The sequence below is a fragment of the Pollachius pollachius genome (assembly GCF_949987615.1).
Source record: "Pollachius pollachius genome assembly, chromosome: 5".
NCBI classification, from domain to species: Eukaryota; Metazoa; Chordata; class Actinopteri; order Gadiformes; family Gadidae; genus Pollachius; species Pollachius pollachius.
This window is the reverse complement of record NC_136938.1, coordinates 22,679,750-22,704,749: the sequence shown is the minus strand read 5'-3', so window position 1 is coordinate 22,704,749 and position 25,000 is coordinate 22,679,750. Positions and strand designations below refer to the sequence as shown.

The 25,000-nt window shown below is 41.5% G+C and overlaps 1 protein-coding gene across 1 annotated transcript in view; it reads left to right on the top strand.

Annotated features, from left to right (window-relative positions):
* Window positions 1–25,000, top strand: part of LOC307076124 (neural-cadherin) — a gene marked incomplete at its 5' end in the record, with an annotated part of 231,844 nt that overhangs the window by 79,007 nt on the left and 127,837 nt on the right. The window contains 2 exons of the mRNA XM_079737008.1: window positions 12,103–12,245; window positions 24,340–24,512. Coding sequence (XP_079593134.1) covers window positions 12,103–12,245; window positions 24,340–24,512 — 316 coding nt within the window. The remainder of the gene's footprint in view (window positions 1–12,102; window positions 12,246–24,339; window positions 24,513–25,000) is intronic.

Genomic DNA, 25,000 nt, shown 5'->3' with positions numbered 1-25,000 from the left:
AGTTGAATAATCCTGTGTGTTTCTCCTGAATCCCGCAAACCAAACGCAGTTCTTCAAATGAAACCTTCACACACTCCGTACAAACACACACACACAGACACAAACACACACACACACACACACACATGTGCGAGCGCACACAAACACACACACATCTGAATACGAGAAAACATGGTTTAATCAAAATAAATACATTCCATTTGGTATCTAGATCTGTGGCGTTTCAAAGTAATACATCACAGCACAAATGATCTCTAAAACGCAAAACGCGTCTGTGCATGTTGTGAGTGTGTTTCTGTTTGTGTGTTTGAATCTGTATCATCATTTTGTGTGTGTTAGTGTGTGTGTATTTTGGAAGGTATGTGTGTGTGGTTGTGTGTGTGAGTCTAGTTGAGTAGTGGTAGTGTGCCGACGATGTGAGATGGAAAGACAAAGATCATTAAATGTATCATTTTCCAGAAGATTCTCTTAAATAAAAGCAGTGTGTGTATGTTTGTGTGTGTCTGTGGGTTTTTGCATTTATATCTATATGGTCCAGGTGTCAAGATATCTCTATGGTCCTGATGTTTTAACTGTACAATATAATCATACATCGCTCACATATGGTCTCATCTTTGGCTACTTGCATGTGTGTGTCTCCATACAATGCCTGTGTCTCTCTCTGTGTGAGCATGTGTGTGTTTGTGTGTGTGTGTTCATGTGTGTACTGGTTGTTTGCGAGGGGGAGCTAGTTAATCGAAGTACTCCCCACAAGCAAAGTGTCCCTCTAACAGCCACACAATCAATATGTTCTTGTGCGGGGGAGCAAGAAAAATACAACAATAACAAGAGACAGACCCACTAGGCAGAACTTTACAAACAGACTGGAATCTGACTGGAGAAGACTCGTACATTTTATTCAAATTCTTATTATTTGCATCGCACGTCATCTTGGCCCCCCAGCCCCAGCTCAGCCTTTTTGTGGGAGCTTTCACCCTCACATCAGGGCCCTCTCACCTGCCATTACCTGTCTGTTTCCACGGAAACCACCTCCAGAGGCGGGCTGCCTTCCATGCTGCGACTTCGTCAAGGAAAGTGGCACTTTGTGTGTTTTATGTGTGTGTGGGGGTTTGTGTGCGCGTGTGTGTTTATGCACACGAGGGTGTGTGTTTGAGGTGTGTTTGTGTTACAGGTGTGTGCGTGTGTGTGTGTGTGTTTGAGTGCGCCAAGCGTGGCATAATCCACGTGCGTGTGTGTTCATCTCTCTCTGTATGGTGCGTCTGAATGAGTTTGTTTGTTTCCGTGCGCTTAAAATAGAGAAAAGCTTGACAGGATGAGAGGAAAACGGTAGAGTTGTGGTTTTCCTCTCAGAGTGCATGTTGTGCTGTTCCCTTTATCCCTCCTGTGGAGGCAGGTCAGGACCAGGGGTTAGGAGGGGAGACCAGGCGGAGGTATGGAGGAGAGCTGCATTCGATTTGTCGCCCACACAACTCGGACAGACGATTAGTTTGTGAAGATGGTCAGATGACTCTGGCCCCTTTCACTACATCCTTGTTACTTTATTTTCTTCTGCACTCCGCCACCCACACAGTTCCTATAAACGATATGTCAACATATCCAAATGAAGCACTTAATGTAAAGGTAAAAGGTAAAAAGTGGTAATGTATCATCTATTGGCTCGGAAAATAAATCTCCACATACACCACCGTCCTCCCAGTTAAACCCAGCAATTCATACAACCGTCACTAGATTACTCAAAGTGTCTCTGCAATGCACTTAATTTAATGCTGCTCAAAGATCCATACAGTACAAAGCACACGTCCACTCATCCATCCACGTGTGTTTTGTTGTCAGTCATTTGACCTGGGTTTAGTGTGAGGTTTTTAAATATTGAAGTGACTATTACCCTATAACTCACTTTAACTGTAACTTTTACAAGAGTGAGAATGAAATGATGATGATTTATAAAAAGTATATATATTGACCCTTGCACGACGCAGACATGTCAATACGTTACGGAAGCGAAGACATAGCCACTGGAGGGAAAATTTCCAGCCTATATGTTTCCATAAAAGTGAAACTCGTTAATCAAGTGTTTCAAGAAATAAGCTTGTCATCCATGTCTTGACTCACCACAATGCCTTGCATTGCCGGGGAGGCCATCACAGCCTATGCTTATAGCCCAGCGGGATAAACAGTGTATAAGTGTCATCATTTAGTGAAGCACATGTCTTCTGAAATGGTGGCATTTAACCTGGTTGTGATTGTAGCAATCCGTCTTAAGGATAAACCTGATATTAAAGTGTCGGGTAACCGAGTAAAAAAACAGATAGCTCCTTCACCGTTTAACGAGCATCACAAATCAGCAGGCATATTGTGAAAGACTTACACTTACAATCATGTATTGATCATATAGTGTGCGTTCACAGCTTCTGTTGGCAGGCGCAATATGAAGTGGCAGTAAGTGCCGAGGATTTAGTCAGAAGCGTACGACTATGCAAATTAAGGGATTTTTTTTTCTTCTACTTTAAATGTGGCAAGCTTATCTGTTAAGCAGATGGTGAACCAGCACTCTGAAACGTCTCTCTTAGCCGTTGTTGGTATGATTCATTCTCGGCTGCGTCTTACTTTTCACATGTTTATGGGTCGCTGAGGCGTAATGAAAGATGTCTCGCGTAAACCTAATGTAATGCAACCCGTTGACTCGCTTGACTGTTGGGAGGAACTATAATATTCTCCCGTTTTTTAAACCATACAATGTAATTACATTAACTTCAGTGGAGGAAGCTAAGTATTTAAATTGGATTTTTAAATATCTAAACAATAAAATATTTAATAAATTCTGCAACATTCAGTAAAGACTGATTTTAAGTTTATATTCTGTAACAATTTACTGGTAAACAGCAAAATGAGCTTTCCTAAAATTTACCCATTGATGTTAGAAAATGTTCAAAAAATAATTTGCATATACATAATGCATTCAATTTCCGACTTTTGCAAACGCATTTGGCTAGACATGATGTTGTCTATAAACTGCCAGTAGGGCCAGGGAGCAGTTGCTCTGTGGTGCCTGTTGCCAGATCACGCAGTCCAATTTAACACAGAACATTCATGTTCTAGATGTGAGGCCGCTGACACACCTCAGTGTCAGAGACACCTTTGCACGGCAGGGAAGTGGATGCATTCGACGGGGGAGAATTGTATACAGAAACATTTACAGGAAAATTACACACGGGCACACACACCAATGCACGCATGCACACCTGCGCACACGCACACACATCCACACATTGCTTGTAATCTACAGCTATGGCTACAGCATTGACATAACACCCCTCCACGCTACTGAAAGTACGAGGGCAGGGTTTGACTGCGTGGGTGCCCTCCTGTGTAATTCCACCATCAATTTCATGCCGGGGTTATGAACCGCCACTGAGGGCCGTCGGCTTCTCAGGTGAGATAAATACCAGCAATTATGCCCCCCCCCCCCCCCCCCATTCAACCGCACTTCCCAGACAGCTCACCTGAATCCCAAGACAGCTATCAAGTGAGGTGAAAGAGAGCGTGAGAGAGAGACACAGACAGAGACAGAGAAAATAATAAATTACGATTATAATTCTTTATGAGAACCCAAACATTTAAAAACAATGCAGATCGTTCATATTTTCATAATGCATACATTCTATTAAAATCCTCACTTTTGCCAAACCCTTGAAAGATACCACACAGATACCACTCTTATTTCTATTTTCTGCTTCCTACTATAGTAGATCACTCGTTTTGTTCGCCAAACATCAAATGTATCAATCTCCCTTTTGTTTTGTCTTGCCATAAGAAAAATAAAAAAAATAAAACGGCACACTAAAACTCTCCAAAGGAAGTTAACAAACTACCAAGCAGTGTGAATAATGGTGTCAATCTGTGACAATATAAAGAACTGTGAAAGATTGCCGCTCTGTATGAACAAAACAGGCATTTATCCGAAACCGCACGGTTTGAAATAGATATGAATGCATTCACTGCAATTATCCCTTGTAGAACACACCAATGCCGATCAACAATGTTTTTGTCAACGGTGGCTTGTATAACATGCCCCGAGCTGGATTTTTCTTTCCTTTGACTCTAAAATGTTCTCTCCAGGGTGTATCCTTACAAGTCTGTACTTTTCCTTTGTTCACAGCACACACTTCATACAGATTGTTCCCAATAACACAGTCCAGTGCCATCCACTCTTTACCACCTCCAGAAAAGGGCTCAGCACCTGTTACTTTAGCCTTAAAAGCCAACCTTGAAAATGGTTATTCTGATCTGGTGCCATCACTCCATTACATCATACGTCTTTAAGTTGTTTCTGTCCCTCTTCTGATAAGGTATTCGTGAAGCTTGCAAGAAGTTGTTCCACAAGGTGATTAGAATGGATCACCACATTGGCAGCCAGTTCCAAGGTGTTAGCTATCTTTCCACAGAGAAGTCAGTAGAAGTCACCGTAACCACATCGCATCTGAATAAAGTCCCAGGTTGACAGGGAATCTCCAGCCATGCTCCTTTAAGGACTGGCTACCTTAGAAGCCAGTGAAGTGGTTGATTGATTAGAGTCCGAACTAGTTCTAGTCATGATATTCCAGGTTTTAAAAACACTCAAATAGAAAGGTGGCAAACATTTATGATTAAGAAAAGATGAGTCAAGAATACAAAATTCCATACCCAAGTTGTAATTCCCAACCCATTTCTGCTAAATCTTGTGGTTCCTATAAAAAAATATATTTAAACTTAAATCTAAATGCTGCCTTTCTACTTTCAAGGTGAACTAAACCCTGTCCTTCTCTTCTTTAGATACATATACAAAATATTGTGGTATCCAGTGCAACATATCCTAAATATAACTCTAAAATAATACCCTGAATCCTTGCTGGGGTGTCTAAAACGCTAAGTCGATAAACTATAGGTGCCACAACATCTTTTTGACCCCTTAATCATCCATCAAGTGAACTCCTAGGTACTTTATACCGTTTGTGGTCCATATAAGCCCTTCAGTTAGTTCTAGTTTTTCTTTTTGTCATTTTCCCACAATTTACTCTGTTCTTTTAGCAAAATGTACCTTTGACTATGACATTAACCCATAAAGCTCCACAATGTGGATCAATGTGTGAACTTCACTATCTTCCTTAATAGCTACAATAACATAATCTGAATACGCAGATAGACATAAGCGAGAGACACATCAGCTACCGTAACCCATCTTTCCTAATCCTACACAGTAAAGGTTTGTTTGCAAGTGAGTAAAGCATATCAGAGACAGAAAAGCCCTGTTGATTTCCCCTAGTAATGTTAAAAGAAGCGTTTAAGCCACTGTTTCCATTCAATACACTTTCAGCTTCACTATGGACCACCCTGATCAGGTCAAGGAAACCAGACGAGAAACGAAAAGTCTCTTAAAGGCTTCCAAGAGGTATTGTTAATCCACCCGGTCATATGCTTTTTCTTGGTCCATGCAAATAAAACCAAGCAGACATCTAATAAACTAGAAATGTCCAAAAAGTCCTGAATTAATTATATGTTTAATCAATCTGCCCAAGATACAATTTGATTGGTCTGTGTGGACAACCTGATCCGTCATGTCTCTCAGACGATTTGCTTTCAACATGACATAAAAAAAAGACAAATGAGATGTCCATAACAATCAAATCTGTCAAGCCTTGGTAGTGATGAGTAATTGTCTCTGCAATGAGACCAGGAATATTGTCTTTCAGTACAATGTGTTTTGAACGCCACACATCCTCCACAATTCACTTAAAATTCTCCTTGACTGGCAATGTCGTTTGATGTGCTTCCTTCCCAAATCGCTAATGGTGCCGTTAAAATCACTCCCATTATAAAAAAAAATGGTTGAATTGCAGCCTTTTAAGGTGCCTGATAATTAATCCTAAAACACACATCTATCCTGAGGCAAACTGGTGCGTAAACAACACTATGTTCTTTTCATATCTTGCCTTTAGTAGACGGCCCTTAGCAATTTCTTCACAATCAAAGGAAATTTATTTTAAAGAAGAAAGTATTGCAACTCCCCCTGATGCTGAACTCAAATGGCTAAAAACAACCTGAACACCCCACTCTCTCTGCCATTCAACCTCAGCCCCCTAGCTACTGTGCGTTTCTTGGGTAAAAGCAATTTCAATGTTTGTATTCACGACTCTATTTTCTCTACATCCCCTGCTCTGTTGAGCACTATCTTAAAACTGCTCATGGTTATAATGTGTTGAAAACAAGTGTGGAAAACAAGAAGCAACGTATCAATAATGTATATCTGCTCAACAGATTATTGTTTACTGTTTGGCATTGTATCTTCCTCATTTGTGGCAGCCTTACCAACCGTTTCCTTAGCCTGTATACATCTTTCTCTAAGAGACTTTCCACGCCTCTCTGTCTCTTTCATTTCCTTGCAGTATCAATGAAGAACAAACAATTAGGAAACAATTAGGAAAATAAACGTCAAAAACGTCCCCCTTGCCTTTAGTTGTTTCTAAAAACGTTCATACTCATTCCAGACTATAACCCTGTCTCCCCTGTCCATCTGAAAGTAGTCTGTCTGGGAGCGACACGTCAGACGCCGTGGTGTTATGTGGATTTTTTTAAGTTGGGGGAATGCTATTTTTAAAGACGTCATCACAAAGAATCCCACGAGTGTGCGCACACACTCACACGCACAAAGAAAAAATGGCTTAAAATAATCACCAGATACAGAAACTACTACTTACTTTAGCTACTGTATTACTTTCACACTCTTCAGTGGGATGAGTTTCATGCAATTCATTAAAGGCCTGAGCTCATCAGGTATAGAATCCCCAGTGCTCTTGATAAAGCACCTGAATCCGTTAATTGCACACAAAGTTGGCAACCTGAATCTTTTGCAGAGTTCACCTATTTAGCCCTACCCAAAACAGGGCGGCATGTTCTGTGCTGGTGGCCGGTGGTCGCGTTCCAGGACCTTCAGTGCTGCAATCAACTTGACCCACTTGGAGTCCGACACGGCCTAGGAGGCTGACCTCCTCAATGATGCAGCAGTGAAAATTGATTGCTCAGATTATTGCTCAGACTTCTGAGAAACTGCTGGCGATTGATTCTAACAATTTTTTAGTTGTCTGTCAGCACAACTGTGCAAAACCTGCCTTCTGATATTTCAATTTCAGCCACAAGGACTTTGGTCCCTGGTTGTTCACACAGTCCATCAATGAACCGAATGCTACGATTGATCAGTTTGCCCGTGCAGGTTACCGACATTGTGTGTTTTTTTTGTGAACCTTTTGATAGCAGGGCTAACTAATTCAACGTGTCATACATGAGTGCTAAATCTAACAAGAAATGCTTTGAAGTCAGCCGCTTTAACAGACCTTAATGTAGTTTCCTATCGGAGGCCGATCGTTTCTCATCTGTCCTCACAAGCTAACATAGTGAGCACATAATGATTCAAAATGATTCCAAAGCAGACACGAAAGTACTGGCCACCCATCTCGTGCTCAACACACAAATGATTTATTTGCCGCAATTCGGCAGCAAACTCTTCCAGTTCTTGTTGGTTTTGGGGTGAACTGCTTTACACAGTGTATCATTTATCCATTAATGAGATAGCCCTCAGGTGCAATGCATTCATATTGTCACAGACTATCTTGATTCTCTCCTTTCCTGCATTGTCTTGCAAGCGTTTTGCAGCAATGTGACCATGTGACTGTTGATGTTGAATGATTTTTTCCCTAAGAGACGTCAACATTGCACTCTTCTCTTTTCCATTATGTGTGACAGAGTAGGAGAGCCATTCATCTGTTTTACCATCCTTACAATCGACCCAGGGGTATACCTCCTTTTTTTCTGCCCCACATTTCCTCGGTCCATATAGCAAAAGAGTGAGCTTCCCAACCCTGTACTAGAGTTAGCAATCTTAGCTGAGGAGGTTAGGGAAACGTTGCTAATCTCTTCAGGCGTCCAGCTAGCATCTGAACCATCAGTGCTCTCTGCTTGCTCCAATGGCTTAAGTACCAATGCTGTATTTATTTTTCCTGCTTTGTTTCCATTGACATGATCTTTTCAGAATATTGAAATTGTGGGCTTATACAGTGTCAGCTTGAAGACGACGGTAAAAAAAAATAATTGGGGGGCATTTAGACCTTTTTATGACAAAGAAGACCGCTGTATGTGTGTTTCTTAAAGGGATGCGTTGTTCGACAATAGTGTTCACAATCATAACCACAGCACTATTCATTCTGGACGCTGCTTTGATACCATCGTAGCCCACCACCTCACCCAGCGCTGACCCTCACTCCTCCACCGTGAACTCATGACTGTCAGGCACCTTAACGCAGGGCCGAAGCCAGAGATTTCTTACCACCCTTTTCATTCTTTGGCACAACAAACAACTAGCTTACCACTAGCTACCGCCATATTTTCATTTTAAAACCTTAAAAGAGTGCTGGACAGTGCTTGGGAAAATAACAGAAAATAAATATGATGAAAACACCTTTGAAAAATCAAACCTTAAAGAGAAAAGAACCAGTCAATGTCGAACAGATTCCCTACAACCTCCAAAAACGCTCATGCATCGGCACGAGAGAGAGAGAGAGAAGAGCAGCAGCTATCTAGACTGAAGCCATTTTCTAAATTTAGATTGACTGTGGGCTAAGATTCATATTAAAAGCAATCCAATATCATTGAATTATTTAAGAATAAGAATTCAGAGTTTTGACATGGTATGTATCAAGGAAAAGTCTGTGCATTACAACGTGACAATTCTCCAGAAATGGTACATTTGGGAATACTGTCTGGACTATTGCTGGTGGGGCAGCAGAAACAAAAGGGATAGGATCCGAATCCAGACGAGTGTGTGTTTCTGTGTGTCTGTGTGTGTGTGTGTGTGTGTTATTCCAGCGATTAGCTGCTGTTTGTGAAGAGGACTCAAATGGTGGATGAAACCCTAGCATTTATACTAGCAGTGTCTGCCAGCCGGGTCTTCTTTATCTACGTGTGGGGGTGTAAGCGTCTATTTTCCATCATGTGTCTTTGTTTGGAAGTGTATCATAAAAAGCCAAATATGACCAGATTTAATACGAGACTGATGCACATCTTCTCTCACACACACACACACACACACACGCACGCACGCACGCACGCACGCACGCACGCACGCACGCACGCACGCACGCACGCACGCACGCACGCACGCACACACACACACACACACACACACACACACACACACACACACACTACAACACATTTACAGTGTTAAATCGTCAGTGTCAAATTTATTACATAACCCGTCAGGGAAGAATTCCGAAAATAAATGTTTCCCAAGGCATTATGTGAGGCAGTGCCAAACGGGTGGGCATCAGGACAGCAAGGATCAGTGGGCGGATCACATGTTCCTTTCATGGGATTGAGAAATTCGATTGGAACGATGGGATTTTGTTTGGTTCCACTCGCTGCCCTCTATGTACAGTACCTATGTGACCCCTATACAGCTGCTCTAGGGCAGCAGGCCATATTGTTTATGTACTAGCATAACAAAATGTATAAATAAAAATATAAATAAAATGTACCAACCTAGGTCTGTAAATATTCTAACGTTCCAGCTCACAGTTCAGGATATAAAAAATACCCCGTCCTTAGCATCAGTTCTTCATCACCTTACCAAAAAGTCACCATTGCAATATCTATTTTATAATCATTGTTCAATATTCAACTTTTAACAATGTGATTATTTGTCCACAGCCGGAGTCTGGTTGTAGAATTATTAGGATGGTTTGCTCATTACAACCAAAGTTGTTTAAACATTTGAACATAGACATTGTTTTCTTGGGGAAGAATGACATAGTGACTTACTGTACTGCTTTCAGACTAGTTATTTTTTTGTATTGCATTGTTTGAAAAAAAGGTAAACATAGCTAACTGCTTTCTAAACAGCTTGAGGGCAGTGTGCCTTCGAAAGCAATCTCATAGACCGACTGAAGGCTAAGCCACTACTCCCCTCGCCCCCTGCCCTAAATGAAACTTGAGCTCAGTGTAATTTGGTGGGTCTTATTATTGGTTCAGCATTTGGTGAGGGTATCAACTCAATTGTGGCACACACACAAAGGCATTATTCAGTAAGTCTTGCATGGTTCTGAAATTACTTTTTTTCATGAATGGACACAGGGGAAATACCAATGTATGGCCGGAGTTAGGGGACAGAGTGATGTTTAACCGCAGATGTTTATCATCTGTCTGTTTACTGGTGGATCTGTGATGTTTAAGGTATACGTCGCAGAGGTCTCCCAAGACTCCCAAGAAGATTTTTCGATAATGACTTACATTGTTGTTGATCTGCTTTCCTACGCATCATTTGAACCCTAACAACATCTGCCTGAAATATCACCGTCGCACTTGGCGAGTAAAATATCATTAGGCATGAACATTAGTTCATATAAAATAGCCCTTTAGCCTTCACATTTTTTTTCTATAAAAATTGACCATTAAATATGTATGCATAGTTTATATGTTAGCATTCTCACCCAACCTCAGATACATTTGGGTGTCTGGATCTTTTCAATCTGTGCTTGCCGGACCATCATTTCAGACACAGTCCTGTTAATATACCCTTCAGTGATTGACATGTGTGTAAATGGTGGGGAAGTGTTGCAATACATTTCATAAATTTACATTACTGGCCAGTTCCCTACTCCACTGACATTTACTCAAAATAGAGTTAGAAAAAGGTTATTTGCAGCCAGTGTCTAGTTTAAACCAGAAGTTTTGCCTTTAGACAGGAGTTCTGATACCATGACATTAAAAAAAAGTTATTGCATGCATGTGTGGTTGTGTGTGTGTGTGCTTGCTGCACATGTATGTGTCTGTGTGAACGCGTTTGTGTGTGTGTGTGTGTGTGTGTGTGTGTGTGTGTGGGTGTGCATGTTTGTGTTTGTGTATACACAAAAAGTTTTACTTTCTGACCTCATTAAGGGGCTAGAGCAATGTTTGTCAACGCTTCCAGCTGTGAACTGTGAAACACACCTGTACTCTTTAAGATTGTTATGTTTACCGCTGCGCGCGTTTGGGAGCCTGCAGATCAGAACAGAGCATCAACGAGAGAGAGAGAGAGAGAGAGAGAGAGAGAGAGAGAGAGAGAGAGAGAGAGAGAGAGAGAGAGAGAGAGAGAGAGAGAGAGAGAGAGAACACATGGAAGGGAGAAGGAGAGACAGGGAGAAGGAGAGAGACAGAGGGGAAATGTGCTTTATTTCCTACTGAGCAATCCACCCTCCATGTTTAAAGAGTGTATACTTCCCTGCAGGTCTATATTCTTCCCAAGCCAACTCTAATATGGATGTGTTTTGGAGGGGGGTGTTGGCCTGTGAAAGTAGTAGTAGAATAGAAGGAAGCCCAAGAACAATGTAGAATACTTTTATATTTTTGCTTGGCTATAAGTCTGATTGTATCACTGCAGCCTTAAAAAGGACTATAGAAGGATAGGGAAATGCTTGTTTTTCCGCAGCATCTTCAGGTAACTACCTTGGGAGGAATATGTTATTGGCTGCTGGCCTCCCCCTGTTGAATTTATCACAGAGTCTTATCCGGTGTTGTTGACACTTTGATAAAAAATGATCTATTTGTTTTTTGCGGTGACCTTTTTGGGTGATATATATATATATGGAGATATATAGAGAGTGGCATCGATGTGCTGCTGAGCTGGAGAGAAACCAGGGAAAACCCAAATCGTATTAAATGGCACAGGCAACTTCAAATCAGTGATCTAATAATTGTTATTGAATCGGCACATCTTACCTGCCACTTCAGTCAAGCAATTCACATACTACATTGTATTACGTTAGACGATAGCCTAATGAAACACGACAAATATGGTAAGGAGATCTGCAGCGTCCCTTATTGTGAAGTCATTTTAATGTGTTTACCAGATGGTGTTTTCTGTATGTAATTTAAAGCTTTGTTTCTTTCTCTCTGTAATTAATATATCATAAAAGGTTTGAACAAAATCTATATTTGACCTAAACAACATTCACACATGAAGGCATTATTCACATATAATGTAATAACATCTTCGTGTCTGTGTGTGCGTGCGTGCGTGTGTGTGTGCGTCAACAGCTACAGGACATTTGTCTCAGAGGATGCGGGACCCAACACGCTGGTTGCCACGGTGCTGGCAAAGGACCCGGATGGCGACGGGATTACCTACAAAATCACCACAGGGAACGAGGAGGGGAACTTTGTCATCGACAGCCAGAAAGGTAAGAGACCCTCTTCCGAAAAGCCTTTTTACTTTCTCCTTTGTGAATGCTTTGTTCTACGATGTCGGCTGTCTTCCATTCTTCTCCATGTGCCTTTACTATACTTGATCTGTGCTCTTTATCAAGTATGACATGCTGGGCGAGAGCTATACAGAGCTTGTAGATCAGAATGGGATACTTTGCCATATTGATAGGACTCAAGTTATTTTAATGTAAAATCAACCTAAATCAACCTAAATAATCCATAACCTAGGCATTATTTTGCCATGTCTTGCATGAGAAACACTGTGGCAGTTAAAAGGGGCTGGGTTTTAAACATGCTAATATGTCTTATCCGAAGTTCAACATAGTATTCGAGGCCATTTGGTCGCTGTAACTAAGAGCAGAGAGGTGTTTCTGGATGTGTGGAGCTCTGTGTGGCCATTAGTTGATTCTGATTCCGTGTCCAAGAAAGGGTTAAGCTTCTTGGACACTTTTAGTAAAATGGCACGGTGTGTGGAGCATTTCATCTGCAAATATAAAGCTCCTACGCAATAAGGTACAAGCTTGCTAAAAAATATCACAATGTCTGTGTTTGTTGTTACCATGGGGATAGCCCGGCCCTCCCTCCTGGAACTCTGAGCCAAAAATAAATATAATAAATCTCATAAACAAACTGTTCAAAGTGAACAGTAATTAAACAACCGAGGGTTCACTTACACTTTAAAACACAGCGTTTCCCCATAACAATATATTTTAACGTTTAATTACCAAACAATGACAGAAAGAACATTACTACCATTTATTACACGGCTCTTCTCAATGCCGTGGAACCTGCATAGGCCCTTCACATGGGCCCTTCCGGCGGTGAATAATATTTGATAATTCACCGTTGCTAAGTATAATTGACCGCTGTCAAGAAAAGTGGATTTTTTGCCGTCTTTGGTATCACTCCGCAAGTAGTTCGGTAACTTATCAACCCCAGTTCTCCGTTGCTAAGCGACGCCAAAGTCTTTGGAGGACTATTTCTCTGCTGATCAACACTACGAATGCTGGTCACAAATAAATTGTAAAAAGATTCAACGTGTGTTTTTCGTCTTGTCAAGTAGCCGTTTAATAAGAGGGATAATGTATAGAACGTTGCCGGTCATTATCGAAAATATGCCCCTTCAGGGCGAAGCAAGACACCTTCACTTCGCGTCAGTGTCCTGTTTGCCCTTCCAGGGGCTTATTTTCTCGATAATGAACGGCGTTCTATACATTATCCCTTACATATGGATAATAACATTGCAATTATCCTCTGCTTGAAAAAATGGAGGCACTCATTTTGATGTGATTTACAAGCCTTATGCCATAAATAAGCTGTGCACATATTAAACCAATTGTTTGCTTTGTTCAACAGCAACAACAACAACAAAAGTGTCTTTGTCTATAGAAAGATCCCCCGCCTCTTCCCTTAATCCTTGTTAAACGTGAAATAAGGGAACACAGGCGCTCCCTCTGTGACTGAGTTCCTCGCTCTGACCATTACCTCACTGCAGCGGCCTGCCTTTGTGATTAGTAACGTAAGAGCTCAGATCATTACTCTCTATCACTCCTCAAGTGGCTCTGCCCAGAGATTCTGCTCACAAGGATTTCCTCCTGAAACACATCGAACCGAGGTCACGCTGCTCGTAAAATGCAGCCCTCCTCCTTTATTCATGTGACTCTCCCACTCTATCGCTCTCTCCCTTTCTCTGTCGCTCTCTACCTCGCTCTATCACTCTCTCCCTCTCTCCCTCTCTTTATCACTCCCTCTCCCTTACTGTGCCACTCTCTACCTCACTCTATCACTCTCTCCCTCCATCCCTCTATCCTCCCTCTATCCTGCTCTTCTTTGCTTTCAAGTTCTTTTTCTCGATCACTCTCTCCCTCTATCTACCTCTCTCTCCCTCCATCTCTGTTGTTCCCTTCCTCTAGCTATCACTCTCTCCATCTCTCTATCGCTCTCTTCCTCCATCTCTATTGCTCTCTCTCTATTGCTCTCTCCCTCCATCTCTATGAATAAAGTTGAGGTCTTTATGAATGCGGACATGGTCAAAGGTTACACGAGCGTGTTGTCAATGCCATTTAGGTTGATAGACTGTGTGTGTGTGTGTGTGTGTGTGTGTGTGTGTGTGTGTGTGTGTGTGTGTGTGTGTGTGCGTGTGCGTGTGCGTGTGCGTGTGCGTGTGTGTGTGTGTGTGGTGGGGGCTTCTCCAGTTGTTCTGTTGTCCCATTGGTGGAGAAAATGCCTCGGAGCCTGTGCACGGCCATTGCCATGAGCGATCTGAATTTTAAATGGTGTAAGACCACTCTTGAGTTCATGTGGGCATGTGCAGAGCTGATATGTCTATGTATGAATATATATATATATATATATATATATATATATGTAAACATGGGCAGAAAAGTAATTTAATAGCCATTGGACCCTTTTGTAAATTGCCACCACTGCCAGATCTGCATATCACATTAAAGGGTAATACGATGACTTTTACAAATTCAATTACTCATAACTTCAAGGCACAATTTCCAACACTCGCGGGCAATAACATTCACTGTCAACTCAGAGTGTCTTTTCAATTCATTCCGTTTGCATCGCTTACCAAGCCAGGCACATAGCAAGGTGTGATTGGCAACCATCAGATAATGAGCGACTAAATTGTTTTTTTTTGTATTTAAATAGTGTTTTTAATTTGCAGACATTGTTTGCTCATCACTATGCAAGTCACAGGTCTAGGCTAGGTCTGCCTTTTCAAACCCCAATATTAATCTGACAAAGTGATGCTGGCTCTATAAACTGCCTGTAGGAATAGTCCGTATTTCCTATGCTTTTATTCTAGTTGCAATATATTTTATTATACATAAACCACCATATTAATCCTCAGAATTATTCATCGGCATTCAACTGATTTCATTTATTTAATAACTGTTTAATTACTCATAGAATTTTTGTTTGAGCCATTATGAACTTGTTCTAGTTGACGCTCATCACTTGTGAATTAATAATGTATAAAAATATAACATCATTAGCATACTAAGCATGATGATATGCATTCCTTGGTTGTGTAAAAAAAACACACAATGTGATAACTTGGTATTGCACTTGAGTGCTGCCATGAATGATTATTTGTGTAGCTGTTATTCTATTGATTATCTTGGCTTTTCTTTGATTGAGAGCAAGAGATGAAGAAGGAGAAAAACAAACACATCATCATGTTCAACCGATAATAATTAATGTTAGTCATATTCCCTATGTTCCTTTAACTTTAACATTTAATTATATTGATTATAATTATTCAAATGTTTTTCAAAGATATGACATTTACTCCAAAAACATATGCTTAATATAATGGCATAAATATAGTAATCAGATGAGATATAGGCCTATACCAGCAAGCCCAACATAAACACACACACACACACACACACACACACACACACACACACACACACACACACACACACACACACACACACACACACACACACACACACACACGTCAATCAATGTATCAATGTAGAACAGCCTGATGCTAGAATAAACATGTTCTTATCTAGGCCTGGGAACCAGACTTATCTGCGAGCTCATGTTTTATTTGCTCTGGCATATGCGTTTGGCCCCCCTCCAATCCAGAGATATTTTCAGCAGCCCTGCCCCGGGTCAGGCCAATCACAGCTATTTATCTAATTTGGGGCGGGTTGACTCCGATGAATGTTCATGGAGCACCCTATGGGAGCGCTGTTGAATCATTTCCCCCTGGAATCTGAACATGAACTGAGAGGTTCCAGAATGACACATTTGTGAATCGGTCTGGTGAAGTCAGGCTAGTTCTAATCAACACTTATTTGTTGAAGAAAAAATGTTAAAGGTAGCAGGTCAGTTAGCGATTATGACTTTAATATGAAGCATTTGTTGCAGCAAGAATGGCTAAAGCCTTCCCTTCCAATAATAATGCAATGGTAATTTGTTTCATAAACATGAATAGATTATACTTTTTTTTTTTTTTCTAATATTAATTTGTAATCATCGTCAGGACAGCAGGCTTCCTAATGCAGCGTTGTTAGCTAGGTGTTGGCACACCTTTTAACTTTTTCTGTTGATGAGTTTTTAGGTTCAATGAGCAATAACTCAAGCCTCAATGAGCATCGTGATTAACAGCTCACATGTGAAGGCGCAGTTGTAATTCACTTTGCAAAATTACCAATCTCTGAACAAAACAAAACACGTGTTCAGTTGCATTGCACCAGTGTTTTGGGCTAATGGGTGGAATTACGTTCACTCTACTACGTTCTTCGCTGGTCAACAGAAAACCAACTGCCTAATGTTGCTGCTAACACATTGCACATCAGTGTGTCCTTTTCCACAGAGGCATAGAGTCGCTTAACTAAAGAATAACAGCCATTCTGCTCACCAGCTGATCGTGACGGGCTGATATTTTCTTCTCCATTCCTACATGTATGTATATATATATATATATATGCAATGATTTTAATGTTCTGGCTGAACCCCCAGAATACTACACTGAAGATTAATTCCCTAATTTATCTTCTTAATGTATGTATTCTAACGTATTAAAACATATAAATACGCTTAAAATATACTGCTGCTATTCATCACCTTGTTCTTGGCTCCCTCTGTCCTTGTTTTCCAGTACAACATAAATCATAATCCTGGCTCAGCCAGTGCATCACTGATGAGTGTGGTTTAGTTGTTTCTATGTTGTGACATCAGGTATTTTTTTAAAGGGATTCTAAAATATACATGCAAAGTGAGTGGATGACATTATGGAATTGCAGTTAGCCAATGTGGCAGTGGGTTAGGACGATGTGGGTTAAGATGAAGGTTTTACTGCACTCGGATGATGAGAGAGTGGACTCTCATTGCTACAGCCAAGGACATAGCTAACCAAAACGTGTCTTTTCAAACACAGTGTGATTCCCTGCCTTGCCTCTGTATTAGAGCTTATACCCCAGCGATCAAACAAATCCTTTTTACTATCGCCTCTTGTTAGAGGCTCAAAGAAGGGCTTGTCTTGCAGTGTTCTTTCACATTATTAGTCTATAAATTCATGGTTGAAAGGGGTTCATGACTAACCCGGAAGTGGAGTGATAACGCAGACCAGCTCCAGGTCGGCTCTGCTTAAGGGCAGCCAGTGGGGTACCGAGGCTGTGATGAGGGGGTCCCGATTAAAACATGGATCTATAGAGTGTCTATTAAAGACGCTTGATCACAGAGTGACCTCTTGGGCATAAGGAGGAGGAATGGGGACTTCTTTGTTTAATTTGAATTCAGGGTTTCCTGGGACTTGAGGTAACATGAGGGTGCTATTCTACTTTGCATTAAAACAGTCGAGATGTTTTTGTTGCGGTCGGTGATATTGAATTTGGCCTTTTGCCCTTTAACTTCATCTCAGTACTTTTTGAACGGTTGCTGTGACTCCACAGCCTTGTTTTAGTCTGCTGGGATGACCTGTGAGGTTGACCTGAGAGTCTTACATGGAGGAAGCCCTTGTCTCACACCCGGCTCTTTCCATATCCTTTATTTTATTGTGACACGTTGTTTTTGTTTGTCTCTGTGGCCGATTTATTTCTCTCTCTCTCGATCTTACTCTAACTCTCACTCTCTCTCACACTCTCGCTCGCTCTCTCTCTCTCTCTCTCTCTCTCTCTCATGCTCCATCTCGGTCTATATGTCCCTTTCTCTTTTCCCATTATCTCCGTCTTCTGTTTGTGTTTCTTTTATCTTGTCTACTCATTCTCTGGTACTTTTTCCATTCTCTCTCTCTCTCTTGCCTGTCTCTGTTCTGAGTAATTCTCTGTGTCTCATCACCACTTTATTGTTTTGGGGTTACATGCTGTGACATTGATCAGCGAGAGCATTGGGAGACAGCGGATGAGCAATAGAAAGGAAGAGCTGAAGAGAGAGGGAGAGAGACAGGGTGAAAGTTCCCCTGCTACCTCTCCCTTGTCATTCCATGTTATTACTTTCTCTTTCCCCAGCCCTCTTAAAACCCCAAGCACAAAACCAACAATAACACTAATCTATTAATCTTATTTAGTGCTGAAAAACCAAGTAATGCCTGCAACTAAACATACAACAAATGCAATTTAAACCCCCAGCTCAGTCAAACCTTTAAATGTAGTATCATTGGCCAGTGCTGTTTGAAGTGAATACATTTTCACATTTCATTCAGTTTTATTTTTCTCTTTTCTATGCTTCCCAAACTTTGTGCGCATTACTGCCACTCTCTCCCCTCCCCCCACACTTCAGTCTTGTCTTATCATCTTCTCTTCCTCCATCATGCAAAGGGACACACACACACACACACACCCACACACACACACACACACACACACACACACACACCCCGCGGTACCATCTCCTCCATTCTCTCGACAGCTGATGACGAACTCTGGCCTGGATGCAGACTACATGCTCTTTGTTTTTTAGAAGACTGTGGTTTATTTCACACAATTCAAATATTTTTAGGCGAGCACACACATGGCAAGTAACCAATCACATTATGGAGATGCAGGTCCAGGTAAAAGGCCTCCTGCATAATACATTCAAACACATCCCCATACTCACACCCATCCAATATGCATGGGCACCCATGCATATGTATAGTAACTGAATACAGGCATCTGAAGCACATACACACCCACGCACTCAAGCGCATGCCGCACACACAGTCACGTGCACACCATCTTGTGAGGACACAGCGAGATATGAAGAGACACTGAATATCCTAAACCCGTTTCCGTGTCTCATTTTTGGCCACTTAGAGCAGCATGTGTTTCCCTACTGCCAGGCTTTCAGCCTCTTACATTGTCTGTGTTTGTGCCGAGCACAGACGTGGGAGTAGCAAGGATAGAATGGGGAAAGTCAGATGACATCTGTAAAATGACTTTGATTCGTAAAGCAATTATTCCATATAGCATTGGTAATAATTGTTGTTTTTACATTCTGTGGTAATTATCTTATACATTCAAGCATGCATGCTATTTTTCAGAATAGGGAAAGAAAAAGAATAATGGCAAGTCAATTATAGATTTATTTGTTTTTTCGAAATCATGCAGTTCACATTTCTGTATTTCCTAAGGATTTCTCTAAAAGAGAAAATAACTTCTGTATATTGTGTCTTTATTATTTTACTCTCATAATTACTTTCTGGTAAATCCATTGTACAGCCCTCATTGCCCTGGAAACACATAAATCACATAAAATATTTTTTTTCTACATTTGCACAATAAGACTAGACAGAAATCCACTCATCCTACTTCCCTTTTATGTATTTGTTGTCTATTTGTTCTCCTCTAATCCTCCCAACACAAGCTCCGGGGGTTAGCAGGTGAGGGCTGTATTTGCTCTCATGTTTCCTTCTGGCTTTGCTAAAAGGCTCCCATTTTGTACCGTGGAGGGCAGTGACACTGTGGCCCGACCATGCAGTAACAACAACAAGCCAGGTTAATTGAGTGCTGAGTCTGCATTTGGAGAGAAACGAAAAAAATAATGTGTGTTGAAGCAGGCCTTGAGTATAAGGATTATTGACAGGTTAATGCCTTGTAGGCCGAGGGTAATGGCAAGAGGCACACAGGGCTGTGGCCTGGGAGAATTGGGGCTTGCGGTGGTACGCACAATGCAGAGGTTGCGATTGTGTCTTTTATTCTTTGTGCTTTCTGTAAGCTACTCTGTGTTCTCTCTCTATCTCCCTCTCTTTCACTCTCTCTCTGTCGGTCTTGCAGTCACATTCTCCCTTTCTTTTGCTTAAAAACCAAATAGAATGTCAAAGTACAATGGCGTTATTTGTCAGGGGTAGTCGTGTATTTAAAACGTTAAGTACGTATGCATGCATGCACGCATGCGCACCACGCAAACACACACACACACACACACACACACACACACACACACACACACACACACTAACACATTGAAACGCACAGGGTGCCTCGGTGCAGTGTAAGTGGCTTCACTCAGAACCAATAGGGATGTGTAATGATTTAAATAACAGCCAGGTTCTCTCGTGAGAAAACCAATGAATTGGGTTCATGGCATCTCTGACACGACCACCTACACACACACACAAATGCATGTACACACACACAAATGTACACATGTAGACACACACACACACACACTTACTTCTCCACCTCTGCAGATAAGGAGGAGTGTAATAAGTGTGTCCATGCTCAGCCCACACACTCACTCACTCTTTTTCAATCTCTCTGTCCCTCACTATCCTCTCTTTGGCCTACACACTCTCTCACACACACACACACACACACACACACACACACACACACACACACACACATACACACGGTAAACAAAGCACCAAAGGGTGAAATTAAAAACCCTGTGAAGAGTGAGAAATGCAGATGAGACGCCTACACCTGGGGATAAATTAAGACTGAGACACAAACACGCACTCGCACACACAAGCACACACACACACACACACACACACACACACACACACACACACACACACACAAACACACACACACACACACACACACACACACAAGCACAAGCACACAAGCACACACTAACACACACACACGCACGCCCAAGCACACAATACATGCACACACAAACACACACACACACACACACGCGCATGCCTACACCCACACACAATACACACATACACAAACACACACGCACAAGCACACACACACGCACACACACACACACACACACACGTGCACTCAGACACACAGAGAGATAGAGTGAAATGGATGGTGAAGAGTAAGTCAGTGTTAAGAGGAAATACCAATCTGCTCTGCGACTTACAGGTTACCCAGCCATACTTAATGAACTCCCTTACTCTTCATTTACCCTCCAGGTCATGACGCACATTCAATGTTCAAAAGCACAATGTGTCTCCACCAGCAAGGCCTTACTTTCTCGCCTCTTTTCAGTCAGACAGCAGCATGTGTTTGTTGTGGAAGGTTGTAGATAATATATCAAACTCATCGGGGAAGAAAAGAGCAACCTGTTTAGCCCATATTTAAGACCGAGATCATCACCTGCCCAAGCGGTCTGCAGATCTGTGAGATCCGTGGCTGCATCAGCATCTCATCAACACTGTTCAAGTCGCTTCAGCTCCCCTCGAGTTCGGGGTTCAGAAGTCGTTGTTGGAGTAGCCGTGATTGAGCCGACAGGTATCATGTGTTCTTTACCTTCCGCCTGGCGTGCCGAGCGTTGGTGAATGACGCGTGGCTTGACAAGCGGTGTAAGGGTTGTGAAAGTCGCATGTCGGGAAATGTAGCAGCGGAATAATGACGAAGAAGGAGATGGCATTCCATAAAATCAGAAATAGAAACGCGGTGGAGAGGGGAGAAGCAACCCACCGACTCTATCCGTTTGGAGAGCAGAAGGATGGCTAGGTTTCTGCTCGCTACATCTCGGTTTATTTCCAGGCCCGCCGGGATTGTTGCGTTGACAGGTCTCAGTAATCCTGAGCACCAGGCCTCATCAGCCTGCCTAGTGCTATCATAAATGTGACATATTTCTAAGTTGAACAGTTATATTAGGTCCGGAACGAAAACTTTTTTTTATCTTTTCTGGGGGTTTTTTGCGGAAGGAATAGGATTGTTTTCAATGAAGATCAGGTCTTTGTTGTGTTGCTATTGGTGCCAATCCAAGCTTGGGTTTGGGTGATGGAATAGAAGGGTTATGGAAAGTATGAAGCTCATGTGACAGTGATATTATTATATTATTTCCGATATGGCTATATTTGATATCTCCGGAGAAGCGTTAACCCTTAACCATAACGTAACTAAAGAAAATGCTATTTTCTTTCACCCTCCACTTGTTGTCAGTGCTGTGTTGGAGTATAATGAGGTGAATCACATGAAGGAAAGATTTCCAATCCACATTTTAAAGATTGTGATTGTGTAGGCTTAATTGATCAGATAATGTTTATGTTCAATAGTTATTATTCTACATATGATTATCTATGAAATCAGTTCCTTTACCCTCTGATCTGCTTCCGCTTTTCTGCGTCGAGGCATCTGTCACTTCTTTTATTAGCCGAATTTTGTTGATATGAAGCCCTGTTCAGTTAGTTAAACCAAAGAAAGATCACGACAGTTGCCAAGCTTTATTTTCTTTTGAGGTGGATATAAACTTGATCCCCAAAATAGTGTTGTTGGCAATTAGCACTAATGAGAACCCATTAAACTAGCGTATCAATTTTATTGTATTTGTGTTGTATAATACAACACAAATACAATAAAATCGAGCTTGGGATTGCCAGTGGATTGCAGGGAAATTGTTGTCAGTAGAGAGCATGTATAACTGCATGGCATGTTGATGCAACACACAGCCCCGACTAGAGGTTTTAAGTAAATCCTCCCACAAATATGTTCTGTTGGAAAACCAGAGAGCTGTGCTTTTGTTTTCTTCTTGGCCAGGACTAAATTTCCCTCTTACAATTAAAGATGTTCTCATTCCATTTGATTTTTCCGCTTGTAATTTCACGTTCACTTTTGTTTGTTGTAAATCCACCCATAACTACTTCCAATTTGCTATGCCCAAAACATCTGCTTTGCCTTTGGAATCCGTTCCTTCATCTTGGAAGAAACCTGGAATTAAATTCCAGCCAGGTTTTGCTTCCAAGACAACAATGCACTGCTTATGTTCCGACATTTGATGATACAGAAGTACAATGAATATATAATGGTTTGAAATGCAAACTATGGTACATTACGTAAAAAAAAATCAACAGAATTATAAGGAATAAGAGTGGAGGGGCCAAGCTGAACAATACTACAGTATGCGGCACCAGTATCTCAAATCCCATCGTGTTGTGTAAACTTGTGATTTGAACAATGGGTGTCTAACCAAAGTGCCCTGACACAAGGATAAGGGGGGAAAAGACCCACAAAGGTGCATTCTAGATAACGGCATAAATTTGAGTCGGGGAGCTGGGCTTTTGCGATAAAACTGTCGTATTATTTAATAAACTATGTCTTTATGTTCCCTCCTTTCAAGAGCGCATTTATGAGCAGAAGGGAGGGGGTCCTTGGAAGACCAATGAGTGTGTCTGTGTCTGCATGTGTTCTAACAGGAAAACACGTTATTTATGTGAGATTACACCGCTGGGGTAGACAGATGGTAATACGTTTGTTCTTATTTTGGGCCCCTGTAATACAATTTCCCTACAAACACTGGCTAAATTAACCTCATTTGTTAGGGTGCTTTTTACATTTAGTGTTGAATGCGTAGAGCACACAACCCGGCAGCCTGAGTTATAGTCACAAGGTCTTTTTTTCATTTGAATAAAGTTAGGCGAGCGGTTCGACACGCATCTTGTGGAAATGTCAGAGCCTGATTCGTCTAAATATATGAAACCAGGCACACAAAAATGATATTTAAATACAAGAGAACTAGCAACTCACAATCTGAATTATATTTCTAGTTATGACTAATGAAGGTAAATAAAATGCACTGTAAGTAATATTTATTTATTTGTAAAAATAAGTATTAAATTGCTCTACATTCCGACAGCCATCAGTGATACAGAGCGTTTGGTCAGGGAAATGGGTCACCCAGTCCTTCCGCTCTTCAATAAACAGAAAAATAAATGTCTGGTATCCGGTTCCCACCTAATCCAATCAGGGGAGAGAACTTCAAAAAGATGAGGTCCTCTCTGTGCGTTCATGGGCAGGCAGAAGGATTACTTTGTTGACTGACAATGGCAGAGCAGAAAAGACGAGAGAAGAACATGAAGCTGGCAGGAAAAAGGGACAGAAGTCGTGCAAGAGTCTTGCAATTCATGATGATGTTGGAGGAGGGAGTAACTGCTAAGTTCTTGCTGCCAAAACAGAATGGAAGTTAGCCAAAAATAAGATTTTAGTTATTTTGGTAATAATAATGTTATAGGACAGTAGGTCAGTCGGTAACAATTGGTAATTTTATTTTATTTTTAAATTAAATGCATCATCATCTTCCAGTTTGGAGTTTAAAGGGTCATGCATCTTCAAAGTTTAAGTAAAGGTAACAACTTTAAAATAAAGGTTGTGATCAAGGAGCATCATAATTCAAGTGAAAATAACGCATGGCTCTCATTGGTTCCAGGACTGATCCGTCTGCGTTCAAGCCCGCCCCCACGACTCCAGGGGGTGGAGTATATCCTGAACATCACAGCGACGGATGACAACGCATCAGGTGGTCCGCAGTCTCTGTCCTCCACAGCCCAGGTAATCGTGGGGGTGGATGACGTCAACAACAACAAACCAGTCTTCGAAAAGGTGATTCTAGTTGGCCATGCACTCACACAACACACACACACACACACACACACACACACACACACACACACACACACACACACACACACACACACACACACACACACACACACACACACACACACACACACACACACACACACACATACACACACACACACACACACACACACACACACACACACCCTCACTCAATCAAAAACACACACACGCATGCATGCACGCACACATAGGCACACACACATAGGAAATTAAAAGTTAAATCTAAACATTTACCAAGAAGTACATACGCACTGGTTTGTCCAACTAACTGATCTGTTAGCATCCGTATGATCTCATTGTATAGAACAACTATAATAAGATCACAGATATATACCGGTACATCTTTAGAAGGAACGGAGTCAAGATTTCAGAACAGAAACCACTCAAACAATGTCAAATTTGCAGTAAAAGTGACATAATTGACAGAATTACAGCGGGAATACATT